At 40.3% G+C, this 22,414-nt stretch overlaps 2 protein-coding genes across 3 annotated transcripts in view; one reads left to right on the top strand and one right to left on the bottom strand.

Moving 5' to 3' along the window:
* The window catches only part of TFRC (transferrin receptor), a 29,122-nt gene extending 10,768 nt beyond the window's left edge, over nt 1-18,354 (bottom strand). The window contains exons 1-11 of one of the 2 annotated variants that reach the window (XM_082699768.1): nt 18,124-18,354; nt 10,743-10,801; nt 9,958-10,168; nt 8,732-8,945; nt 7,217-7,366; nt 6,933-7,038; nt 5,083-5,196; nt 4,299-4,397; nt 3,786-3,925; nt 2,219-2,376; nt 1,388-1,507 (exon numbers count right to left, since the gene is read on the bottom strand). In XM_082699768.1, the coding sequence (XP_082555894.1) occupies nt 1,388-1,507; nt 2,219-2,376; nt 3,786-3,925; nt 4,299-4,397; nt 5,083-5,196; nt 6,933-7,038; nt 7,217-7,366; nt 8,732-8,945; nt 9,958-10,168; nt 10,743-10,778 (1,348 nt within the window). In that variant the 5' untranslated portion in view covers nt 10,779-10,801; nt 18,124-18,354. The remainder of the gene's footprint in view (nt 1-1,387; nt 1,508-2,218; nt 2,377-3,785; nt 3,926-4,298; nt 4,398-5,082; nt 5,197-6,932; nt 7,039-7,216; nt 7,367-8,731; nt 8,946-9,957; nt 10,169-10,742; nt 10,802-18,123) is intronic. The other variant, XM_082699769.1, reaches the window with a different exon arrangement.
* Nucleotides 15,491-18,183, top strand: LOC309848661 (uncharacterized protein). Its single transcript, XM_082700562.1, has 2 exons — nt 15,491-16,516; nt 16,555-18,183. Exon 2 carries the CDS (start codon nt 17,567-17,569, stop codon nt 18,167-18,169), a length of 603 nt encoding a protein of 200 aa, XP_082556688.1. The 5' UTR covers nt 15,491-16,516; nt 16,555-17,566; the 3' UTR covers nt 18,170-18,183.
* Nucleotides 18,355-22,414: the final 4,060 nt, after the last annotated feature.

Genomic DNA, 22,414 nt, shown 5'->3' with positions numbered 1-22,414 from the left:
AGGTCAGTCACTTAAAACACTGGGTTACTTTACAAACAGTAAAGTAACAAACTTAACAAACAGTGGTTTGTAAAGTGTGAAATAGAAAAATTCACACATTTAAGTTACACAGTTTTCAGAGAAATTACATTAATGACAGCTCTTTTGGGCTATGTGTTGCTGCCCTCCATTCCTCCCCTTTCCTTATGTATGTATTTTTCTGTATTACGTGCTTCTGCATAAAAGTTAAGCATTGCAACTTACCCTATGACCCAAAGATTCAAGAAGGTAATGGGCGTTTGTTTGTGTGGGGGTGTGTGCAGAGAATGGCAGCTCAAGTACCAAGGGAGAAAGGCTTGAAAGTATTTACATATTATAAACATATAGGAACATATCTAGTATTCTAAGTATAATAAAAAATTACATATTATAACTTTTTTAAAGATTTTATTTATTTGGGAGAACCTGGGGGGCTCAGTGGGTCAAAGCCTCCGCCTTCGGCTTAGGTCATGATCTCAGGGTCCTGGGATCGAGCCCGACATTGGGCTCTCTGCTTGGTGGGGAGCCTGCATCCCCTTTCTCTCTCTGCCTCCCTCTTGACTTATGATCTGTCAAATAAATAAATAAATAAATAAAATCTTAAAAAAAAAAAAAGATTTCATTTGACAGAAAGAGACACAGCAAGAAAGGGAACACAGGCAAGGGGAGTGGGAGAGGAAGAAGCAGCAGGCTTCCCACTGAGCAGGGAGCCCAATGCAGGGCTCAATCCCAGGACGGTGGGATCATGACATGAGCTAAAGGCAGACGCTGATGACTGAGACACCCAGGCACCCCTACATATTGTAATTTTATTTTATTATTTTATTTGACAGACAGGGAGATCACAAGTAGGCAGAGAGGCAGGCAGAGAGAGAGGGGGAAGCTGGCTCTCTGCTGAGCAAAGAGCCCTATGTGGGGCTCCATCCCAGGATGCTGAGATCATGACCTGAGCCAAAAGCAGAGGCTTAACCAACTAAGCAATCCAGGCGCCCCTAAAATTTTGTAACAAAATTACAGAAAATCAGTACAGAGATATACTATATACCACTGCTTCCTTTAAAATAGATTCCTTAGGGACCATGCTAGATTTGCCGTATCATTCTGAATATGTCAAACTAACAATTGGCGTCCAATACATTTTTTGTGTGTCTCAAAAGAATTAATTCCCAGTGCAATGATGACACTGCATGGAAAGCTGTTTCAAAGTCAAAGGCAGATCCAATAAAAGCCAATACTGCTTTGCACGTAAGAACTCAAGAGTCTGGCAGAAGTGGAACCATAATAATATAGGCAAAAGTGAGAATGCATAAAATATTTAGAAATATATATAGCACATAGATATTCGAGTTCTCAAAATTTGTACTCTTACCTTTTAAGACCATATCAGAAAATATCTGGGCAAGCTCCAATAAGAGAGTTGTTCCCACACTAGACTTCGCAGCTCCAGGACCCCAAGCATCCCTCTGAGCCCCTATTACAACATAGCGATCTTAAAAAAGAAAAAAGATAAATTATACAATCAACTTTTAAACTGTTTTCTAATATTGAACTTTAAAATAATCATGTTAGTCAAAAGGGTAAAAATGCAATATATGCTCTAAGGGTAAGCTATTTCATCTCTGACTTAGGACTCTGGGAATTAAAAGTTCACGTGACAATACTAATCTTTTTCTTTATTAGTATTGCTCCTCTTTTCACATTACCAATTAAGTTTACTCATCAGCCACCTATTAGTGCCCACTAACTTTTTAATAAGCAACCAAAGGCTTTCCTTACTAAATGATAGGACTATTAGATTTCACTTAACTAGATGGTCTATTCAAGGGGTCAGTAGTAAATCATAGCCTGTGTGGGGGCTGTTTTCATGCTGCAATGTTGTTTGAATTAAGTAGTTGCCACAGAGACTGATAGCCTGCAACATGTTTATTATCTGTCCCCTTCAAGAAGAAATGTGCTTATGGCTGATCTATTCATTAACTTAAAAGAGATTTTCTAGTCATAATGTTCAGTTTTGACAAGTTAGTTTCCTAGGGTCTTATTATCTCCCAGTAAAACTGTCACCTTAAATAAACAATTTTAGGACAGAGAGGAGTTAGCACTCTACAAAATCAAGCCAAAGCCAGCCTTCCTGCATTGCCTCTTCTGGCCACATTCTGAAGAACTAGGAAAACACAAACAAAACAAAAACAAGGGTCTTTACCAGGTTCTTCAAAACCTTTAATAACTCCAAAAACGTTAAAAATTCTTATCTCTTTCAGCACATTATTCACAGTGAGCTTCACGTTCCTGTTCTGGGAAGTCTCCAGCCTGCACGAGGAGTCTGTTTCCCAGGCAGAAGGACAGTCTCCTTCCATATTTCTGGAAGAAAACAGACATCAGAGTTACTGTTGCTTCCCGCAGGCTTTCAAAATCAGTCTTCCTTACTGCCAGAGAAAGTCTAGGCTAAGAGGACATAAGAAGAAAACATATATTAAATTCGCTCCTTGGTGGCCAACCACTTTTGTCTTACTCTGACCTGTAGGCAATCATTTGAAAATCAGTTACCTCCAATTTAACCAATGTTTAAAATTTTCTCTATCTATTCTCATCTGACCCATGCCTTTCTGCCAGAGACAGTTGTAACTTACATTTTAAGTAGATACCAAGATGGACTCAGAATGAAGTTCTTACATACAAGTCCATTAATAGATTCCCATGTTTCCTCACTCTCTCTACTAACCAGTATACATTCTAATCTTAGTTATAAAAGAATATTTCATGCTGCTGATAGGAATCTTCCCCTATTGAATCCTCATGCTATCCAAACAATGCTCTACTTATAGAAGTATGTCAAAACATTATTACCCCCCACTACACAAGGATAAGATAGGGAGCTGGCTTGATAGGTTGGGGAAGACTTTTAAGTGGTGGTAAGAACGATAAAAATCGCCTATTAAAAATGCCTCACAGATAGCATTGTTAGTAGTCACATAATATTATACAGGTACCCTTACATGTAGATGCTCTTCATTTGAAACCAATCACCCTGTTAAGTAGGAATACACTTCAACTATCTAAGTCAGAGAAACATGATCAGTGGGGTTAGAGTAACTAGTTTTACGTCACACAGCAAATAAATGCTCACATTAAGTGTCTGAGACTAGATCTATATCCTATGCCAATACCAGGTAGGAAATATGTCCAGCTCAAGATTAAAAATTAATGACAAGTACTCTAATCAGACTGGATTCTATTATTAATGAGGTATACTACTACATTAGGGAGGATATCCAGAACTACTCATGACTGTAAAGCATCTAGAAACTGTCATGAGAACTGAAGATAATCAATCTACCGACTAGAAAACTGGAATTGTTCTGTAGCTAAGAAGAAAATCTAGAAGTAATGCATGTTACAGGGAATAAGGTTTCAGCTCAACAACAATTTTACAGATCTACTCCAATAATTGAATGGGTTGCCACAGTCAGCAAAGTGCTTTACCTCAGGAAGTCCTCAAGCAGAAGGCAGGCCAGCAATAGTATGCAAGGAATTCACTGGGTACACTGAACAAGGACTGGCTGAGTTTATAAATCCAATGTCAAAGTATTAAGATCACTTTATGGAGGAAAAAATTCACGTTTGTCTACAAGTTAACAGCTATCTACCCCACAATATGCCAAATAGGGAAAATTATAGCCAATTATTTTAAATGTTATCAAATTAAAATGATTATTATGCCTTTTTATTTATAAAACCGGTTTTCAGAGAGCTTTCCAATAAGAACTTACTCAAACAACTTATCTGCAGCAGCTCTGGAAATTGTTTGGACAGGAATGCTGGGCAATCCTGACGACTGGGATGGTGGAAACTGAGTGTGATTGAAAGAAGGGAATCCAGGTGTGTACGGGTCACCTGTTCCCAAGTGAGCCTGGTAAAATAAAAGAATAATGCGCTCTGTCAGGTCAGGCATTTGTTCAAGAAATCCCTAGAAGATTCAGATTTAGTATGAGGGTAAAGCTTAAATTTAGTTTAATGCCCCAAAGCCTAATGGTCTGAGTGGCCTACAACATGTGACTCTTGTCCTTACATGGCATGTGTCGAATTCCCAATTTAAGTCACTGTTGAGAAGGTTCCATTAGCAATAGTAACTAGATCTCAAAAGTCACATCCATCTTGTTAGTGCTAGACTCTCACAGAAAAAAAGAGCATTTAAGGAAAGCATGTTGTACTTCTACTAATGCAGACAGAACCAGCAACAATTTGTAGAACCCAAAAACTCATTTACTTAAGAAAAAACTCACATGGCCAAAGACTGGAGTGTCTGCATTAATAATGGGAAATCTAGACTGGTCCATGTATATCAAGACACCAATTGCATTGAAGCTTTGAGCATTTGCAACCTAAAGGCAAACATATAAAGATCAGAAAATGAAGAGGTAATCACACAAAATCAGAAGGTATTTATTGGGCTTTATGCTAAGACAAAGGGTTATAGAGGACAGCACCAGAACTCCCCAATGTTTCAAAGAGCTTATACACTGAGACAAAATTCTTGCCTTAACTAACTCATCAAGGAGTTTCTTTTTTTTTTTTTTAATCAAGGAGTTTCAAAGACAAATAATAAAAACCCATCCAAAACAACCACTATCTTTTGCTATGTTCCATTCTAGGCTCTTACGGAGTTTTGACTTTTAATTTTCCTTTTCATAAAACATAGCTATAACTGAATTCTCTATATACATAAAGCTCATTTATACAGAATGTAATAGAGCACCTTAATTTAACAATTTAACAATCCTATATAACAGAATATTGTTATTTTAAATTTAAACTCCCTTCACTTAATCCCTTCTGATTACTTCTTTTTCACTGAAAGACAATGACTGCAGAATACTCCAAGTGTAGCTATGCCATAGTCTTACAAATGTCCTACAGTTTAGAGAATTACAACTTATTTAATTTGTTGAACACTTTAATAAATTATTAGGTATGAGTTTAAGACTGACAGTTTTCAGAATGTAAAAAAAATCAATACTATTTAAATGAAAAAACAGTATATCAATGTATTCAAGAACTTTAACTCACCTTTTCAGCAAAAGTGATTTTCCCTGCTCTAACGATCACTAAGGATCCATTCACACGAGAGTTTAAATTTTCAAAGTCTTTTTTTGTGCCAAAATTAGCATGGACCAGTCTACCCTAGAATAAAGACATCAGAGTTAACGAGCATTAGGGTAACTAGAACAACCCTGAGTCTAAGACAGGATGGTTTTACAGATGAAACCCAAGAGAGAAAACAAGAGACAAAAAAGGATGTCCAAGCCTAGAAAGGATGTAAGAGATTTCTAGTTGAACTGGTCACAGTTATCAGGAGTGAATCAAGACTTCTGGTCCCCTATATTCACATCTTGTATCATCGCACGCTGCCTTTAATTTGCACTGACTGACATTTACTCTCTTTTACATCGCTTCTAATATCTGGGGGAAGAGAAAAGCTAACAGAATATGATAAACAAAGAGACAACCAATATAAATACTGTAGGCTAGCCCTGGCAGCAGCAATTACATAAAGTTCCTAACAAGTGAATGCTAGATAATTAAGGACATACATAGGAACGGATCTTAACCGAAAGTTCTGATAATAAACCTGTGTGAAAACTATTAAATACTATTACAATAATAAAGTGACTTGCATAGATCAACTTTTAGATGTCTATAAAGGCTGTCTCATAATGTTCCTAAATTCTATTAGAGCTATGACAACCAAATATCCAAATATGGGACAGCCTGCGGATGAACTATAAAACCCTCAATGTTCTCTTCTCTTTCTAATTAATTTGAGAGAGAGAGAGAGAGAGAAGGAGGATGTGGGAGGAGGGGGAGAGGGGAGAGAGAGTGACAAGCAGACTCCATGTTCAGTGTGGAAACCCGCATGGGGCTCAATCTCACCAGTCTGAGATTAAGACCTGAGCTGAAACCAAGAGCTGGATGCTTAACTGACTGTAACCCCAAACTCAATGTTCTTTACCAGATGTGCACCCATCTCCAACCCCTAGCTTGTAGGTAGCCAGGGAAAGTGATACAGCACAGGTAAGACTTCATCTGGCTTGGAAGGCACCCACTAGCTAGACCCTTGACATACAAACATGTTTTCTCACCTGAAAAACCTAGATAGATCTGTTTTTTAATTTCTGTCGTAGTTTGGCCATATTTGCCTAAATTTAAAAAATGATCAAGCATTAAAGAATCATGCTAAGACCAGACTCTAGGCAAAATGGTTACTTCTACCTGTCCCCACATGGCATCTTGATTATCGACATTCATTCAACATACACCACTATGTGAGGCACAGCCCAGGGCTCTGTGACATAAGCAGTACAGAAAGCCAACCTCTAGCGCTCCATGTAGCTTACATTCTAGTGTGGAAACAAACGTCAGGTGTGTTAAGTTCCATGAAGAAAAATAAAGCAGGATAAGGGAAACTGATTGAAGGAAGGCCATTTTTACCAAGATAATTAAGGAAGACACTTCCCTAAAGAGGTAACAGTGGAGAAGAGACTTATACAAAATGAAGAGGCCATGTTGGTTTTTAAAGGAAGCGTGGGGCTGGCAGACGGAAAAGTAAGTTTTATAAAGGCCTTGAGGTGGAAGCATGCCTGTGTTTTAGAGTTTGAGGAACACCAGGGAAGCTGGGGTGGCCAGAGCACAGTGAAGGAGGAAAAGAGCAGGCGGATGACTTAGGGCCCTTGCTGTCCTATTTGAGAACCTGGGCTTTTACTTTCACTGTAGCACAGGAGGGTTGAGAACAACAGTATCTTACACAATCAGGGACATTTTAAAAGTAAATTTACACCAAAATTCCTACAAAAGTAACGATGAGTTTCTGAGCTATTCAGCAGGGAAAACAATTTCATGTACTGTTTTGCCTTACTTACTGTAACGGTCGCTGCCTTACTGTAAGCCACGTAACCCTCAGGACTCTCTACCAGGTATACCACACCACTGTCCGTGCCCACTATGGTCACCGAGTTCTGAACACTGCTAAAAAGATTAAGTTAAAGTGAAACTAAAGGTAAGGACAACCTTGGGGAAAAAAATTAAATGGTTTTAATACATTTAGTATTTGGCATGCACTATTTATTTTTAAAGTCTCTGCTATATTAGCACACCTGAAAATAGCTACTTACATAAAATCAGTTTACCATCTTTCAACACATACCTGCTTTTGACCTGAATCTTAACAAAATGTTCATCACGCCAAATTTTGCTAAGTAGAAATGCACGGAATTGATTCTCAATGAAAAAAGCAAGGCTTTCATCTTTTTGAGATCCCGCCTCACGAGGGACATACGTCTTTTCATTCAGCTGCCTAGAGGAAAAACCATCACTGTTAAATGAACTGAAATTTAATTTAAAATAAACAGTGAACTCAAATATCAAGCAAATTGTTTTAAAAGCATAACTCAAGGGCGCCTGGGTGGCTCAGTGGGTTAAACCTCTGCCTTTGGCTCAGGTCATGATCTCAGGGTCCTGGGATCGAGCCCCGAAACAGGCTGTCTGCTTGGCGGGGAGCCTGCTTCCTTCTCCCTCTCTGCCTACTTGTGATCTTTCTGTCAAATAAATAAATAAAATCTTTAAAAAAATAAAATAAAATAAAAATAAAAGCATAACTCAATACCAGTCATAGCTAAGATAGATTAACTGGGACCCAAAATTTCTGGATTGACTAAAAGGCAAACTTGGGGGGAAAAAATGGCCAAATATCTGAAGGTATTTAGGTCTTCAGCTTGTTAAAACCTCTTTATCCAAGTAAAGTGGTCCTTCAAGAGCTCCATCCTAAGGGGGTACCTCTTTAGGGTAGCTTTAGGGGAAATGAGTAATTTCCAAGAAATCTGTTGTAAGCAAAATGATAGATAGTGTTACTGTTGGTACAGCTTTAATCTTCACCTACTTTGAAGCAAAACTACTGCTTGTTCTGGTCTCCTATGTCTCATTGTAAATATATGTATATCATATAGATTCTCTTTTATAAACTACACTCTCATTTGATCTATAAGGCCTGGTATATAGTATACACTAAAGTATTCACTAGATGAAGTAAAAATGCCAAGATTCCTAACCTAAGATTAAGAGAATTACTGTATCTCTGAAAGTGTAGGAAGCCAGCTAAAAGGTAAAGGATGAATACATCCTTTACACAGAGTTAGATAAGTTTCTAAGGAAGATCTTAAAATCCAAAGGACAGGAACCTTAAGGACACTTCTTAAGGTATGGATTAATGAGAACCAGAAGAAATCAAGGAGTACTAAAGACATGATATGTCTCTGTATCAAGTCAGGCAGTCAAATTAGTCCTGATCTCAAAAATAAAGGCTACTTACTGATACCCTTGTGGATAGTAGCAAAGCACAGCACGACTTATAAGGGGTTAAGATGCAAAATCAAAGCAGAAGAGAGTCTGACACAGGGAAGTGACTATAAAGAGAGCCAGATAACAAAAACATCAAAGACCTAGGAATTTTTTTTTTAAAGGAAAAGGGAGTGTCCTCACAAAAGTTCTTTTTCCCATCTGAGGGTTTGAATTCCTTACTAATTGCTTTTCCTCCAGCTGAACACAGGGGGAGGCCTGCCCTAACTCTAAGGCTTTCCTCCAGACTATCTCATTTGTTTTGTTGAACTGTTCTGAGTAATTGGTATTTGTTTAAATACTGAGATTAAAAGTAGCTCCAGCTTACTTCATGGTGGTGAGGAACTCTGTGTTATGCAGTCTCTTTAACAACTTTTCTTTGAGGTCTGCCCAAAATAAGCGAGAAGGTGTTTCAGGGAAGTATTCTTCTGTTTCTGAAGGTTCTGTTCCCTCTGTCTCCAGAGACTCCGTTCCTGATGGTCTCTCACATTCAGCTTTTGGTTCCACACGCTTACAATAGCCCAAGTAGCCAATCATAAATCCTACGGATAAAGTTTCACAGCTGAACTCAGAATTTCCTTTATAATATATTCCTATAGGAACTGTTAATATTTTCAGCTAAGCCTTGAAAATACAGGTTTATTCAAACTCTAAGCAAACAGTTTGAAAGTAAATAATAAAATCTCAGTTTTATATGTTTTAAACCAGTCAATCTAATAAATCATTCAGTTGACTCTTGAACAATGTTGGGGGTGGTTTTAGGGTGTAAACCCCCACAGTGAAAAATCTGCATATAACTTTTGACTCTCCAAAAAACGTTAATTACTAATAGCATATTGTTGCCCAGAAGCCTTATAACGACATAATCAATTAACACGTATTTTGTACATATACATGTTACATACATGCATACATACGTGAATACAATATATTCTTACAACAATACCTATCTTTTTTTAACTTTTTCAGTATTTCTAGGCTATGCAGTTGGTAAATTCTTTCAAATTGTCACAAATCTCCAAAAAATTTTCCAATATATTCATTGAAAAAAAATCTGCATGTGAGTGTACCTACACAGTTCAAGCCCACATTGTTCAAGAGTCAAATGTGTAAGAACTTTAGTTACCTCTTGATTTTTTTTCATTTAAGTAATCTCCACACCCAACATAAGGCTTGAACTCATCACTCCAAAATCAAGTCACATGCTTTACTGAGCCAGACACATGTCCCTAAATAATTACCTTTTTAAGACATCTGTAACTTTTCTTCCCAGAAGCCTTCCTTAAATCCTTAGGGCAAGCTTGTATGCCACAAATATTCTGTGTGTATTTCTAGTATAACACTGGCACAGTTCAATGCAACCCCCCACACAAGGCTCAAATCAATTTGAGCTTGAATCTAATCACAGGCTTAGAATCTCAGTCATCGTTGTATTCCTAGTGCCTAGCATAATGGCACATAAAAAGGTACAAAATATATGTTTGCTTAGCTGAATTAACAGACTTCCTAGAGTCAGTGACAAGGAACATTTAAGTTTAGAATGGCAACTCTTACCAATCAAGAAAAAGAGGACTACAGCAATAGTCCCATAGCAGATAAATCCATTCAACCTTTTTGGTTTTGTGACACTGGCATGATTACCCCTCACGTTACTATCAACATTTTCTTCTTCATCTGCAGCTAGTTTCATCTCCACATGACTGTTATCACCATCTACTTGCCGTGCCAGACTAAACCGAGTATAGGACAATGGTTCTCCACCAAACTGAAGATTTGAAAAAGAGAGGGGAAAAAAGCATTATGAAAGAGAAGAAAGGGAAGAGGAACATTTACAAAAAGTTTGGTTAGGTACTATACTTATTATTGGGCCATTATTGGGACTTGCTATATATTCTTAAGGAAAAAGAAGTTCCTCTTTCAAAGGAACATTCTTCCCTATGCCATGTTCTGTCCATGGCAGATGAGGGCTAGATCACACACTGGCCTTTATCTCATTCAGCCTTTTCATTCGGGGTGTCTGTTATGTATGTCTAACATAGGTATACATGTTATACAGTGCTTTCTTCAGTTCCTCTTATCTACTTGGCTGTCCCCCTCACACCACACCCAAAAAATATCCTGAAAGTTCTTAAAGGAATTTTCAAGTAAGTTCACTCTACTCAAGACTGAATATACCCTTCCTTTGTGGGAACAGTTAGAGCTCAAGACCACCACTTCAAGATAAACAAATACTTTATGATACCTTTGGATATGACTTCATGATTACTGGGTAAGAGTCATTCTTGTATACTTCATATTCTCACAAACTGGTAAAAGAAACACAACTTAAAATATCTTACCAAGCTAGAGAACGCTGATCTGGCTTGATCCATCATTCTGAGCTGCCACACAGAAAAGCCTAGTATTAAAACAGAAAATTAATGGGAGATAGATACCACCGTATTATTATACATCAAATTTACTTTTAAATATATTATCACCTTTCTGTAAAGGGTCTTTAACAAAGACATTTAGTTTATAGGACAACTAAATTTAGTGTAATCCTTGATTAGATCCTGAATTGAGGTGGGGAGGGTGGGGAAAGTGACATACTATATCATTGGGAGAAATAAATCTAAATACAGACTATATACTGGATAACAATACTGTTATCAGTGTTAGATTTGGAGAGTACAATAATGGTATTCTGTTTTTGGAGGAGAAAGCCCTTGTTTTTAGAAAACTAATATTGAAGATTTTAAGAATGAAGTATTACGGAGCCTGGCTGGCTCAGTTGGAAGAGCAAGCAACTCTTGATCTCAGGGTTGTGAGTTCAAGACCTATGTTAGATGTAAAAATTACTAAAATAATAAAAATAAACTTAAGAATGAAGTATCATAATGTCTATTTTTATTTTATTTTTTAAAGATTTTATTTACTTATTTGATAGAGAGAAAAAGCACACAAGCAGGCAGAGCAGTAGAGGGAGAGGGAGAAGCAGGTTTCCCACTGAGCAGGGACCTCAACCCAGAGCTCAATCCCAGGACCCTGGGATCCCGACCTGAGCCAAAGCCAGATGCTCAACTATCTGAACCACCCAGATACCCCACATCATAACTTGTACAATTGACTCTGGAACAGTTCAGTTTTAAAAAGTGTTAAGAAATAAAGCAAATGTGGCAACTATTAGCAACTGGTGAATCAGAGTAAAGGGTACATGGATATATACTGTCCTGTTCAATTTTTCCTGTAAGCTTGAAAATTTTCAAACTTAAAAATGTGGGGGGGGGGGGTGCCTGGGTGGCTCAGTGGGTTAGGCCGCTGCCTTTGGCTCAGGTCGTGGTCTCAGGGTCCTGGGATCAAGTCCCGCGTCGGGTTCTCTGCTCAGCGGGGAGCCTGCTTCCCTCTCTCTCTCTCTGCCTGCTTGTGGTCTCTCTCTGTCAAATAAATAAATAAAATCTTTAAAAAGAAAATGGGGGGGGCACTTGGGTGGCTCAGTGGGTAAAGCACCTGACTCCTGGTTTCAGCTCAGGTCATGATCTTAGGGTCATGTGACTGAGCCCCATGGCAGGATCTACTACGCTCTGCAGAGAGTCCTCTGCAGAGAGTCCGCTTGAGATTCTCTGCCTCTCCCTCTGCTCCTCACCTCCCCACCAAAAGTAAATAAGTAAATCTTAAAAAGCGTGTGGGAAAAATCAGTTAGATGTTAAGTAGATTTAAGTAGCTGAATTTAGTAGTCAAAAGAACAAATACAAAAGGCAACAGACTAGGGGGGGGGGAGGACTAAAGCAGAATTAAGCCAAGAATGGTCATGCTACAAAGACCCATAACAAAGCATTTGCAATAAAAATGACCAAAACCCTGATCCTTCTGATTAGATTAACAGTTCTTACACATTATCTAGCAGATCATTGATGGAAAAAGAATAAACAAAAAAAGAAAAACACAATATAGACAAAGAAGCCAATTATCTGTGGTGTTAAGTGTCTTGTTCAAGGCTGAAAACTGATCATCTAAAACTGAAGTTCAATGGGTTACTGGGTTATAAAAATTGTGTTCTCATCTCCAGAAATTTAAAAAATTAATCTTAACCCTTGAATCACTATGTTGTATGCCTAAAACTAATATATATGGTATGTCCACTATACATCAGTGTATCAATTAAAATAAATTTTAAAATAATTCAATGACAACCAGTTTAGGGTTTTTTTTTTTAGTTTTTTCCCTCCCAGTAATCTCTACAGCCAACATGGGGCTTGAACTTACACCCACCCTGAGGGTCAAGAGTTACATGCTCTACCAACTGACTTAGCCAGCCATGCCCCCTGACAGCCACTTCAAGAGTAAAAAACACCTCCTTAACCAAGAGAATCCTATATTAAGTTACAGTACAGGTATTAACTGAAATCTGGATTTTCTAATTAATTTGGTTTTACTCCAACTAGGTGTTTGAAAATGATATTATGTTGAAATAAATAAAATGGTCACTTAATTCATACTATCTATTTTAAGGCCTTTCCTATATTATAATTACACTTAAAGCACATTTAACACCCACATACCACAAAGCAAACTGTGAGATATATGAAGATTGTAAAAGACATTATATAAACTGGCATTAGAAAAGTCTCCTATCAAAACCTATGGACAACAACAAAAATTTAAAGACCTTAAAGACCAGAGCTAAGAAGTATGAGATCGTTTTCTAAGAAGCAGTCTCTTGCCCTATCTGGTACAAAAAGTTTATCACTATCACTGCACCAGAACGGTACAAACCCAATCACTAAAACCAGAACTAGAAGACTCCACCCTGAACCAATTTTAATCACCCTTTTCTAGGAAAGAGCAGCTTTCAAGTTTAATATCCTTCTGAACCAGTCACTCAAGGTTTCTAGTTTTAAATTAATTTTCAGACTAAAGGAACAATACTTTTAAATAAGTGATCCAAGTAAAGGATTTAAATAAACGAGGAGATTCAGTGATTCCAAGTCTGCATAAACAAAGATATTAATAGAATATGTAATTATTTTATATAATTAAAATCTAAACACATTTTTATTGAAAAAACCAGTATTTCTGTTTCAATACCGAGACATAAAATATTATAACATAAAAGAAATAAAGTTGGAGGAAAAACTCCGACCTAGGCAATTCCCATTTTAATCTCGTAATTTAACCCCACATCTATGAAGAATACAATTGTAGATATCTATAAATTATTCCTTAAGTTTTATATATAACAAATTTGAATCATTCTTTCAAAATGACCTCACACACAGTAAAGCTCTGTATGTAAGAGAGCCCCTTAATAAATTTTCTTCCAATTGACATCACTCTTATTTATGTGCTCTAAAAGCATGGGAGAAACTTTCCATACCAGTTATAACTGTCTATAAGCAGGTAGTTATGTTCAAAGACAGCATCTCAACACCAAACAACGTTTATAAGGCTTATTTCAAGATATCACCACTGCTGATAATTTGTAACAAGAGACAAACCAAACATCACCTTGATTTTTATACATATTAGCACCTTGTATATATTTAGTGCTCTCAGATAACTGGAAAACCTATTCAGTTTCTCACATTAATAATGAAAATTAAGGTAAGTAAAACAGAGCCCGTTCATGTTTGGGAACATGAAATGGAAGGAGGATCTGAAATGTCTTCTAATTGAGCCATGGGATAGAACACAGGAGGTAGGCAAAGGTACTAGCTAGACTACAGTCCTAAATTTTATAATTCAAATCATTTTATTCCTACTTTCTGGAAGTGTGGCATTGATTTTTATTTAATTTTTTAAAATACAGTACACTTTAGGTCTTAAGCTACTTTGGGGTGTCACAAAACCAAGAGTCTGCCGGGACGCCTGGGTGGCTCAATTGGTTAAGCAGCTGCCTTCGGCTCAGGTTATGATCCCAGCGTCCTGGGATTGAGTCCCTCATCAGGCTCCTTGCTCGGCGGGGAGCCTGCTTCTCCCTCTGCCTCTGTCTGCCTGTGCTCCCTCTCTCTCTCTGATAAATAAATAAAAAATCTTTAGACAACTATCATATGATCTCCCTGATATGAGGAAGTGGTGATGCAACATGGGGGCTTAAGTGGGTAGGAGAAGAATAAATGAAACAAGATGGGATTGGGAGGGAGACAAACCATAAGTGACTCTTAATCTCACAAAACAAACTGAGGGTTGCTGGGGGGAGGGGGTTTGGGAGAAGGGGGTGGGATTATGGACATTGGGGAGGGTATGTGCTTTGGTGAGTGCTGTGAAGTATGTAAAGCTGGTGATTCACAGACCTGTACCCCTGGGGATAAAAATATATGTTTATAAAAAATAAAAAATTATATTAAAAAAAACCAAGAGTCTGTACACAATACATATAGCTAAGTAGGGCCGAGCGGATCATGTACCAAAATACACTGTCATCTATGTCTAAGATACCCAAGGCTGCTACTCCATTTTACCTGAAATAACAATAAGCCACTTTTTTGTTAATGCTGACAAGCTCAATTCCACTTGGAAAATGGAATTTTCCACAGTTTCAAGTCCTTAGAGTTCACATAAAAAAATATCCTCTACCTCTACCTGTTTCTGAGGCTCTGTTCTAGAGGACGACTTCACTACCTAATAACTACTGTCCTCTACTTTCTCCAAAATGGGACAGAATCCAGATCCTGCCTCTCCTAACATTCTTTCTTTGTTCTTGTTTGACTCTTCCTGACTCAGTTCAGGGAACATCTTTATGGAGCCTTCTCTGATTTCCTTGCCCTACACTTAATACAGAATGTATGAAGTATAAGGGACACCTGGTGGCTCAGTCAGTTAAGTATCTGCCTTTGGCTCGGGTCACAATCTCAAGGTCGACGGATCAAGTCCCCCATCTAGCTCCCTGCTCAGCAGGAAGTCTGCTTCTCCCTCTACCTCCTCCCCTTGGCTTGTGTTCTCTCTTGGCTTGTGTTCTCTTTTGCTCATGCTGTCTCTTCTCAAGTAAATAAATAAAATCTTTAAAAATAAGGAATTTACAAGGAATAATTCTTAACAGTAGTGGGACATGTTTAATGTATATGAAGTTCATTTTTCTTATCATTTGGAAATTACATAGAGAATATAATGAAAACCTCAGACCTGCAATCTTCTCCCATCCCTGGCACTTTTCTGGTTTATCCTGGAATCACTAGACAAAGCATGAATAGGGAGATTTTAAAAAGCAGGAAAACTTTAGGGGCGCCTGGTGGCTCGGTCAGTTGGGCCTCTGACACTTGGTTTTGGCTAAGGTCATGACCTCAGAGTCCCGGGATTGCAAAGAACATCCAGCAGTGGATCTCTTGACCTCTGTCAAAGAGCTGGCTTAAGATTCTCTCCTCCTTCTACCTCTGCCCCTGCCCCACTCATGTGCATTCTTTCTCAAATAAATAAAATCTTTAAAAAAAAAAAAGGCAGAAAAACTTTAAAGGTTACCTGGTAGGGCTCCAAGTTCTTAAGCAATTGATTATGGATACCCATTTTGCAAACTGTTTCCCTACTCATTTGCAGGGGAAAATGAAAGGCTACATGAATACAAAACTTCTGCGGAGCCCTCAGGACACAGAACTGTGTCCACCTAGTATGACTTGTAAAGAGATGGTCAAAATCTTTCCTAGCATTAAGGGTCTAAAATGAAAGGGCTATGAAGTGCCTGGGGGGGTGGCTCAGTCACCTGGGCGGCTGAGTCTTAGTTTCAGCTCAGGTCATGATCTCAGGGTGGTGAAATCCAGCCAAGAACAGACTCGGCACTCAGCCGGTAGTTGCTTGAAAATTCTCTCCCCCTCTACCCCTCCCCTCAAATAAATCTTTTCAAAAAATACAAAAATGAAAAGGCCCTGGCAGAAAACAAGGAGAATCTTCATTCCCATTCAGCTTTCTGTAAAAAGACTGCCCTACTCAAAGGTAGGACCGCTTGAAGTCATTGCTATCTACCTGTACGGTGTTTACCTTAGAACACACAAGCAGCACAGAGAAGAGCTCCAAAATGTCTCAGAGGATCACTTTTAACTAGCTTTCACTGTTGTCTGATTCAAGTTCCACCAGGAACCATGCTCCATTATAGATAAGTACATTACCAGAGGCAAGTAACAGCCACCAACTTAGGGCAGTTACTGTCTCATTACCAGAGGCAAGTAACAGCCACCAACTTAGGGCAGTTACTGTCTCTACCCAACAATCTTCAGCACAGGCTAATTTCACAACCATTACTTCCCAAAAACATTCCATTAAAGTTCAAGGGTGCTATGCTATATAAACCTTTAGAAAATATTTCATTATCAATGAAATGTTTTAAATTCTAGATCTTCTTGTGAAGTATACTGAGTTTATTATAATCCGAAAAGGAGAAAAAAAGCCCAGCAGGGCCAACAAGTATTGTAGAGTTTTGCAACAGAAAACACCTTCTGAAAATCACCCTAAATGTCTTTGTCAATAAGGTAAAATCCCCCAGCTCAGCAGCAACTGAATAAGCATCTAGTATTCCAACTCGTATCTAAAGCCTAGAATAAAGGTATCAGGTATCCAAATACTTTTTAAGAGGACAACTATTTCCTACTTCAATTCTCTTATCCAACCTCCCAGAAAAAAAAAGCAGAAGCAGTTAAGTTCCCTGGTCTACCCAAGGTCGCTGAAAGCAAAGGAAAAATGTTCACCAAAGAGCCAAGTCACAAAACATTTTCTTACTCACCCTACCCGCTACTACCTTAGAAAGCCATCCACCAGAAACAGTAATACAATGGATGTCTAAGGCATATCAATGTAACACAGCCTTTTATCCTATCACTAATTTCCTGAAAGCAAAAGCCAATTCCAATCCCAACAGCTTTCCCTTAGGCTCCAGACCATAGCTTCACAAACCAGAAGTCATCCCTTCTTCTCCCACCTTCCAACAAGGAGAGCCTAGCAATCACAATATTCTTTCAGTCAATACCCGCGGGGTTCAGGCGGCTTCTGCCTGGGCAACACTGAGAACCCATACACATGGCCAGCGGCAACGCTAGAAGATCAGAGTGTACCAGGGTTCACACTCAGGGCTTACAGAAACTCCCATCAAATTCCCAGGACACACTCGTAACCGAGTCGAGGACAGCTCTGACCCTTTCAGCAGTGAGACCAGGGCCCGAGTAGGCCCTGGGAACGAAGGGCTACAAGCTCAAGGTCACCCATGCACCCCGACAGCAGTTCCCCGAGGACACTTCTCGGAGCAGCCACGTGCTCTCAGCAGAGCGGGTCGCCGCTGCAGCAGCGTGGCTCGCACGCCCGCGGCCTAGGGCTGTCCCACGAGGTCCCGCATCTTTTAAGGACGAGCCAGGGAGGACAAGGAATCCGGGTGGCCCGAGGAACCGGAAGCAGAATGGCGGGGCTCAGAGCTACAGTAGGTACCCCTCATCTCGCCCTCCACGGAAAAACCACTTGCCGCTCCGTGACCGAGACAGGGCGCAGGAAGGCAAAGAGGACAGTCTTTCGCCCAGTGGCTCCAGCTCGCTTCACCTGCAGCCGGCTCCCCGCGCCGCCGCGGCCCCTTCCTGACCCGCACGCGGAGCCCGCTCCATCCCCCTCGCCCCTCTCAGAAGCCGCCGCAGCCTCCCCGCGTCCCCTGCGGCTCCCGGACACTGCTGGACAGCACCCAGAGGGCCGCCGCGGAGTCCGCTCGGACCAGCCCTGCAGGCTGAGGAGAGGCCCGGAGGGCCAGCAGTGTTCTAGCATCGGCGCGACACTCACACGGACACCCCCTCCGGCCGCCACCTCCACAGCCGCCACAAGCTGAAGCTGACGCTCTCTGGGGGACGTTCGCCCCCAACCGGCTGTTTATAGCTTGGCTCCACCCTCTTCCAACCCCCACCCCGGCTTGGCGTCACTTCCTGTCTCACGTACACCCAAGAGGTGCCCGGGCTGTGGACTGCCTGGGGCGAGCAGTGCGCAAGCACCGGGACGCGGCCCCTCGGCTAGTGTGCGAGGCGGGCGGGGAGGGGCGGAGCGGGGAGGAGCGGAGCGTGGTCGGACGGAAAAGGCGCCAAGACTGCAGGTGCCGGGAGGAGCGGTGGGATCCGCTGACTGGCGTCTCTTTTACTCGCCGCGTTCTGCTGCGGCACGCGCGGGCCGCAGCCCTGCTCGGTGGATCCAGCAATCTAACCTTGACCGACCTCCAGGCCCTGCAGTGCAAAGGCAGATGGTGTTGGCGTTCACTCCTAAATGCTGGATACACACGCGGAAATAATTCCTTAAAGTGTATGTTCTTGTTGAAATATTAGGGAGCCACTAACGCCATATTGTATATATTTTGCAACCTCAGAAATATTTAGGATGAGAAAAAAGGAAAAACCTTTAAAAGCAAAATCCAAATTTGTACTTAGGATGTGTAAAAGCTGCACATGGACCCAAACTGCCACAGTGCTTTGCACAATGTTTAATGCAAGAAGAAACGAAAGGGAAAACAGAAACAAGATTTATTAGGGGGATAGGACTGTAGATGACCTTTTTATACTCATCGCCATTATTGTTATTACAGACTTGTGCAGTGTATAACAAGATAGGATTCTGGTCGCTTTTTAAACTCGTCACATCCACAACCTCTCCCCACCTCTGGGCGGTAATTTGCAATCGGGGAAAGGAGATTAGAGGAGTTTACAAACTGCTACAACGCCAAAAAGGGAGCCAGGCCATAAAAGGGTTACAGATAAAGCGCTTTCCAGGTCAGGCCCGAGGGATGCAGGGCAGTACTTTTAAAATGCAAATCTGTTTTCTGGCTTCGGGATCCCGCTCTTTCCCCTACTCGGCGATTTAGAGGAAATAACACGGGGTTTGCACGCCGCCATTTACTTTGGCCCCGGTCTTTAAAAATCTCTCCTCAGGGAGAAATATTCTTAAATCTTGTAATCAGGAGCTTCGCTGCATCTCAGTGGATCCACACAGGAAAAAGTGAAATCGAGGAACGGAGTGCATATGGATCAGCTGTGGAGGGTCTTGAAATTCAAACAATGGGGGAGCTGAGTCTCTTCTTTTCCTGGACTGATGGGATCTTAACAATGCTAGGATCCAGGTGAAAATCTTATAACCATATGAAGAAATGGGCTTAGGAGAACAGGGTCAGGAGGAAACCTATGAAAATTCAAATTAAAGAATTTACATTTGGGGCGCCTGGGTGGCTCGGTGGGTTAAAGCCTCTGCCTTCGGTTCAAGTCATGATCCCAGGGTCCTGGGATTGAGCCCCACATTGGGCTCTCTGCTCAACAGGGAGCCTGCTTCCCCCTCTCTCTGCCTGCCTCTGACTACTTGTGATCTCTGTCAAATAAACAAATAAAATCTTAAAAAAAAAAAAAAAAAGAATTTACATTTACTGGTGTAGCCAGGTAGAAAAGAGTATGGGGGGGTTCCTCAAAAAATTAAAAATAGAACTATCCTAGGACCCAGTAATGGCTCTACTGTTATTAACCAAAAACTATAAAAATATTAATTCAAAGGGCTACACCCACCCCTATGTTTATTGCAGCATTATTTACATTACTTACAATAGCCATATTATGGAAGCAGCCCAAGTGTCCACTGATAGTTAAATGAGTAAGGAAGATGTGGTGTATATATATACAATGGGATATTTTTCAGCTATAAAGTGGAATCTCGCCATTTACAACAATACTGATTGAGCTAGAGAGTATAATGCTAAGCAAAATAAGTCAGAGAAAGACAAATACCATCTGATCTCACTCATGTGAAATTTAAATACAAAATGAATGAGTGAAGGAAAAGAGACAAACCAGGTCTCTTAACTATAGAGAACAAACTGTCGGTTACCAGAGGGGAGGTGGGGTAGGGGGAGCAGCAGATGGGGATTAAAGAGTACACTCACCACGATGAAAAAAATAAAATTTTAAAAAACTAAAATGAGGGCGCCTGGGTGGCTCAGTGGTTTGAGCTGCTACCTTCGGCTGGGGTCATGATCTCAGGGTCCTGGGATCGAGTCCCGCATCCGGCTCTCTGCTCAGCAGGGGGCCTGCTTCCCTTCCTCTCTCTCTGCCTGCCTCTCTGCCTACTTGTGATCTCTCTCTGTCAAATAAAATAAAATAAAATAAAATCTTTAAAAAAACTAAAATGAAAAAAAATTTACTTCACTAAAATGAAACAAAAAAGACACTAAGGAGCATGTCAATTAAATTCTTAATTTCCTACCTCTTATTAGTAATAATGGACATTATAATTAAATTCCCTTTCCTATCCTTTTCTCCCTAGAAGCTTTGCAGGATCTCCCTCTTCTGCAATTTCAAGTAGATGAACATAAATTTCTCTTCCTTTGCTGCAGAATCTAAGCATACTGAGAGACCATTCTGCTTTGTCTGCTATTCCATATAAATGATCAAATATTTTATTTTTTTATTCCGATCTTCATTGTGGTCATTGTTATTAGCATTATTACATAGCATTATCTCCCACTTCTGGAGACCCAATAATTTGGATGCTTTCAATGAAATACGTTTTTGGTAACTAACCTTTATTTAAACTCTCTGACACAACTGAAATGGCTATTATTCAAGTTTCAACCTTCCTCAGACTGTTACATAAAACTCACACTAGAACTAACATTCTTGCTGCTTAGGGGAAGGAACATTTTTTTCCTCTATCCTTCTAGGTTCTTTGGCTGGTAAGCTGATATAAAACAGTTTAACCAGAGAAAAAACAAATGTAATTACAGATCTATGGGAGCCCCATAAGAATTCGAGACCCAAGGGCAAGCTGGACAATTGGGGCTTATTTACCATAAGGAGCTAAGGAATAGGATAGGGGCCTGGGACTTTAAAAGGGAGAAGGATAATTCACAGGACTATAAGAAGAGCAGATGTTTAGTAATTAAATGTTTGTCCTGCCATACACATGGGTAATTCAGACAAAATTTGTCTCTGGTAATAACTCCTATTCTGGGGGCACCTGGGTGGCTCAGTGGGTTAAAGCCTCTGCCTTCGGCTCAGGTCATGATCCCACGGTCCTGGGATTGAGTCCCCGCATTGGGCTCTCTGCTCAGCAGGGAGCCTGCTTCCCCGCCTCTGTCTGTCTGCCTCTCTGCCTGCTTGTAATCTCCTCCTGTCAAATAAGTAAATAAATTCTTTAAAAAAAAAAAAAAAAAACCCTCCTATTCTGGGTAAGAGCCCCAGTTCAGATTCTTCACGGTAGTTAGGGGAGGGGCAAACCTATCTCTTGAGCTTGCAGGTCTCAGTTGCCTTCAGCTCAAAATAATCCACAAGTCCAAATAGTATATTTTGAGGTCACATATCTGCTCCCCTTCACATTCTTCCAAAAGGTACATAGAAATTTTTTCTTAAGTCATGTATAGGAGAATTTTGTATAAAGGAAACTGGAGGTTGGAGAAGAATGTACAATGTAGTTAAAAAAAAAAAAAAACCTTGGGGTCTGGGGGGAAGAGCACAGAGTCAAGGAATAGGAGTTTTCAACTTTCATGAGCCTGGGTATCAGTATTAAATGGAATTGGGGTGCCAGTTGGTTAAGTGACCATCTCTTGATTTCTGATGAAGCAGTGATCTCCGCTTGTGGGATTGAACCTCATGTCAGACTCTGCAATCAGTGGGGAGTCTACTTCTCTCCTTCGCCAAAATTTGCCCCTCCCCTGCTCTCTGTCTCTTTCTCTGTCTCTGTCTCTCTCTCCCTCTCTCTCTTTTTAATAAATAAATCTTTAAAATGGGATTAAAAATACCTATCATGCAGATTTTCTGTGGGTTTAAGTGCAGTAAAATAGTTGCAAGCCCCAGGGCACCTAGGTGGCTCAGTCCTTAAGCGTTAAGCCTCTGCCTTTGGCTCACTTCAAGATCCCAGGATCCCAGGGATTGAGCCTCGCATGGAGCCCCGCATCGGGCTCCCTGCTCAGCTCTCTCTCCCTCTGTCTCCCAGCCCATGCTCTCACTCTCATTCTCTCTCTAGCTCAAATAAAATCGTTAAAAAAAAAAAAAAAGAAAAAAAAAAGACAGTTGCAAGCCCCTAAAAACACACAAGAAACTGGCACATTGGT

The sequence above is a fragment of the Mustela nivalis genome, assembly GCF_964662115.1.
Source record: "Mustela nivalis genome assembly, chromosome: 1".
NCBI lineage: Eukaryota > Metazoa > Chordata > Mammalia > Carnivora > Mustelidae > Mustela > Mustela nivalis.
This window is presented reverse-complemented; position numbering and strand designations above follow the sequence as displayed.

Coding starts and splice junctions, on each gene's coding strand:
- LOC309848661 (XM_082700562.1), top strand. CDS start 17,567: ATGCACCCCGACAGCAGTTCCCCGAGGACACTTCTCGGAGCAGCCACG.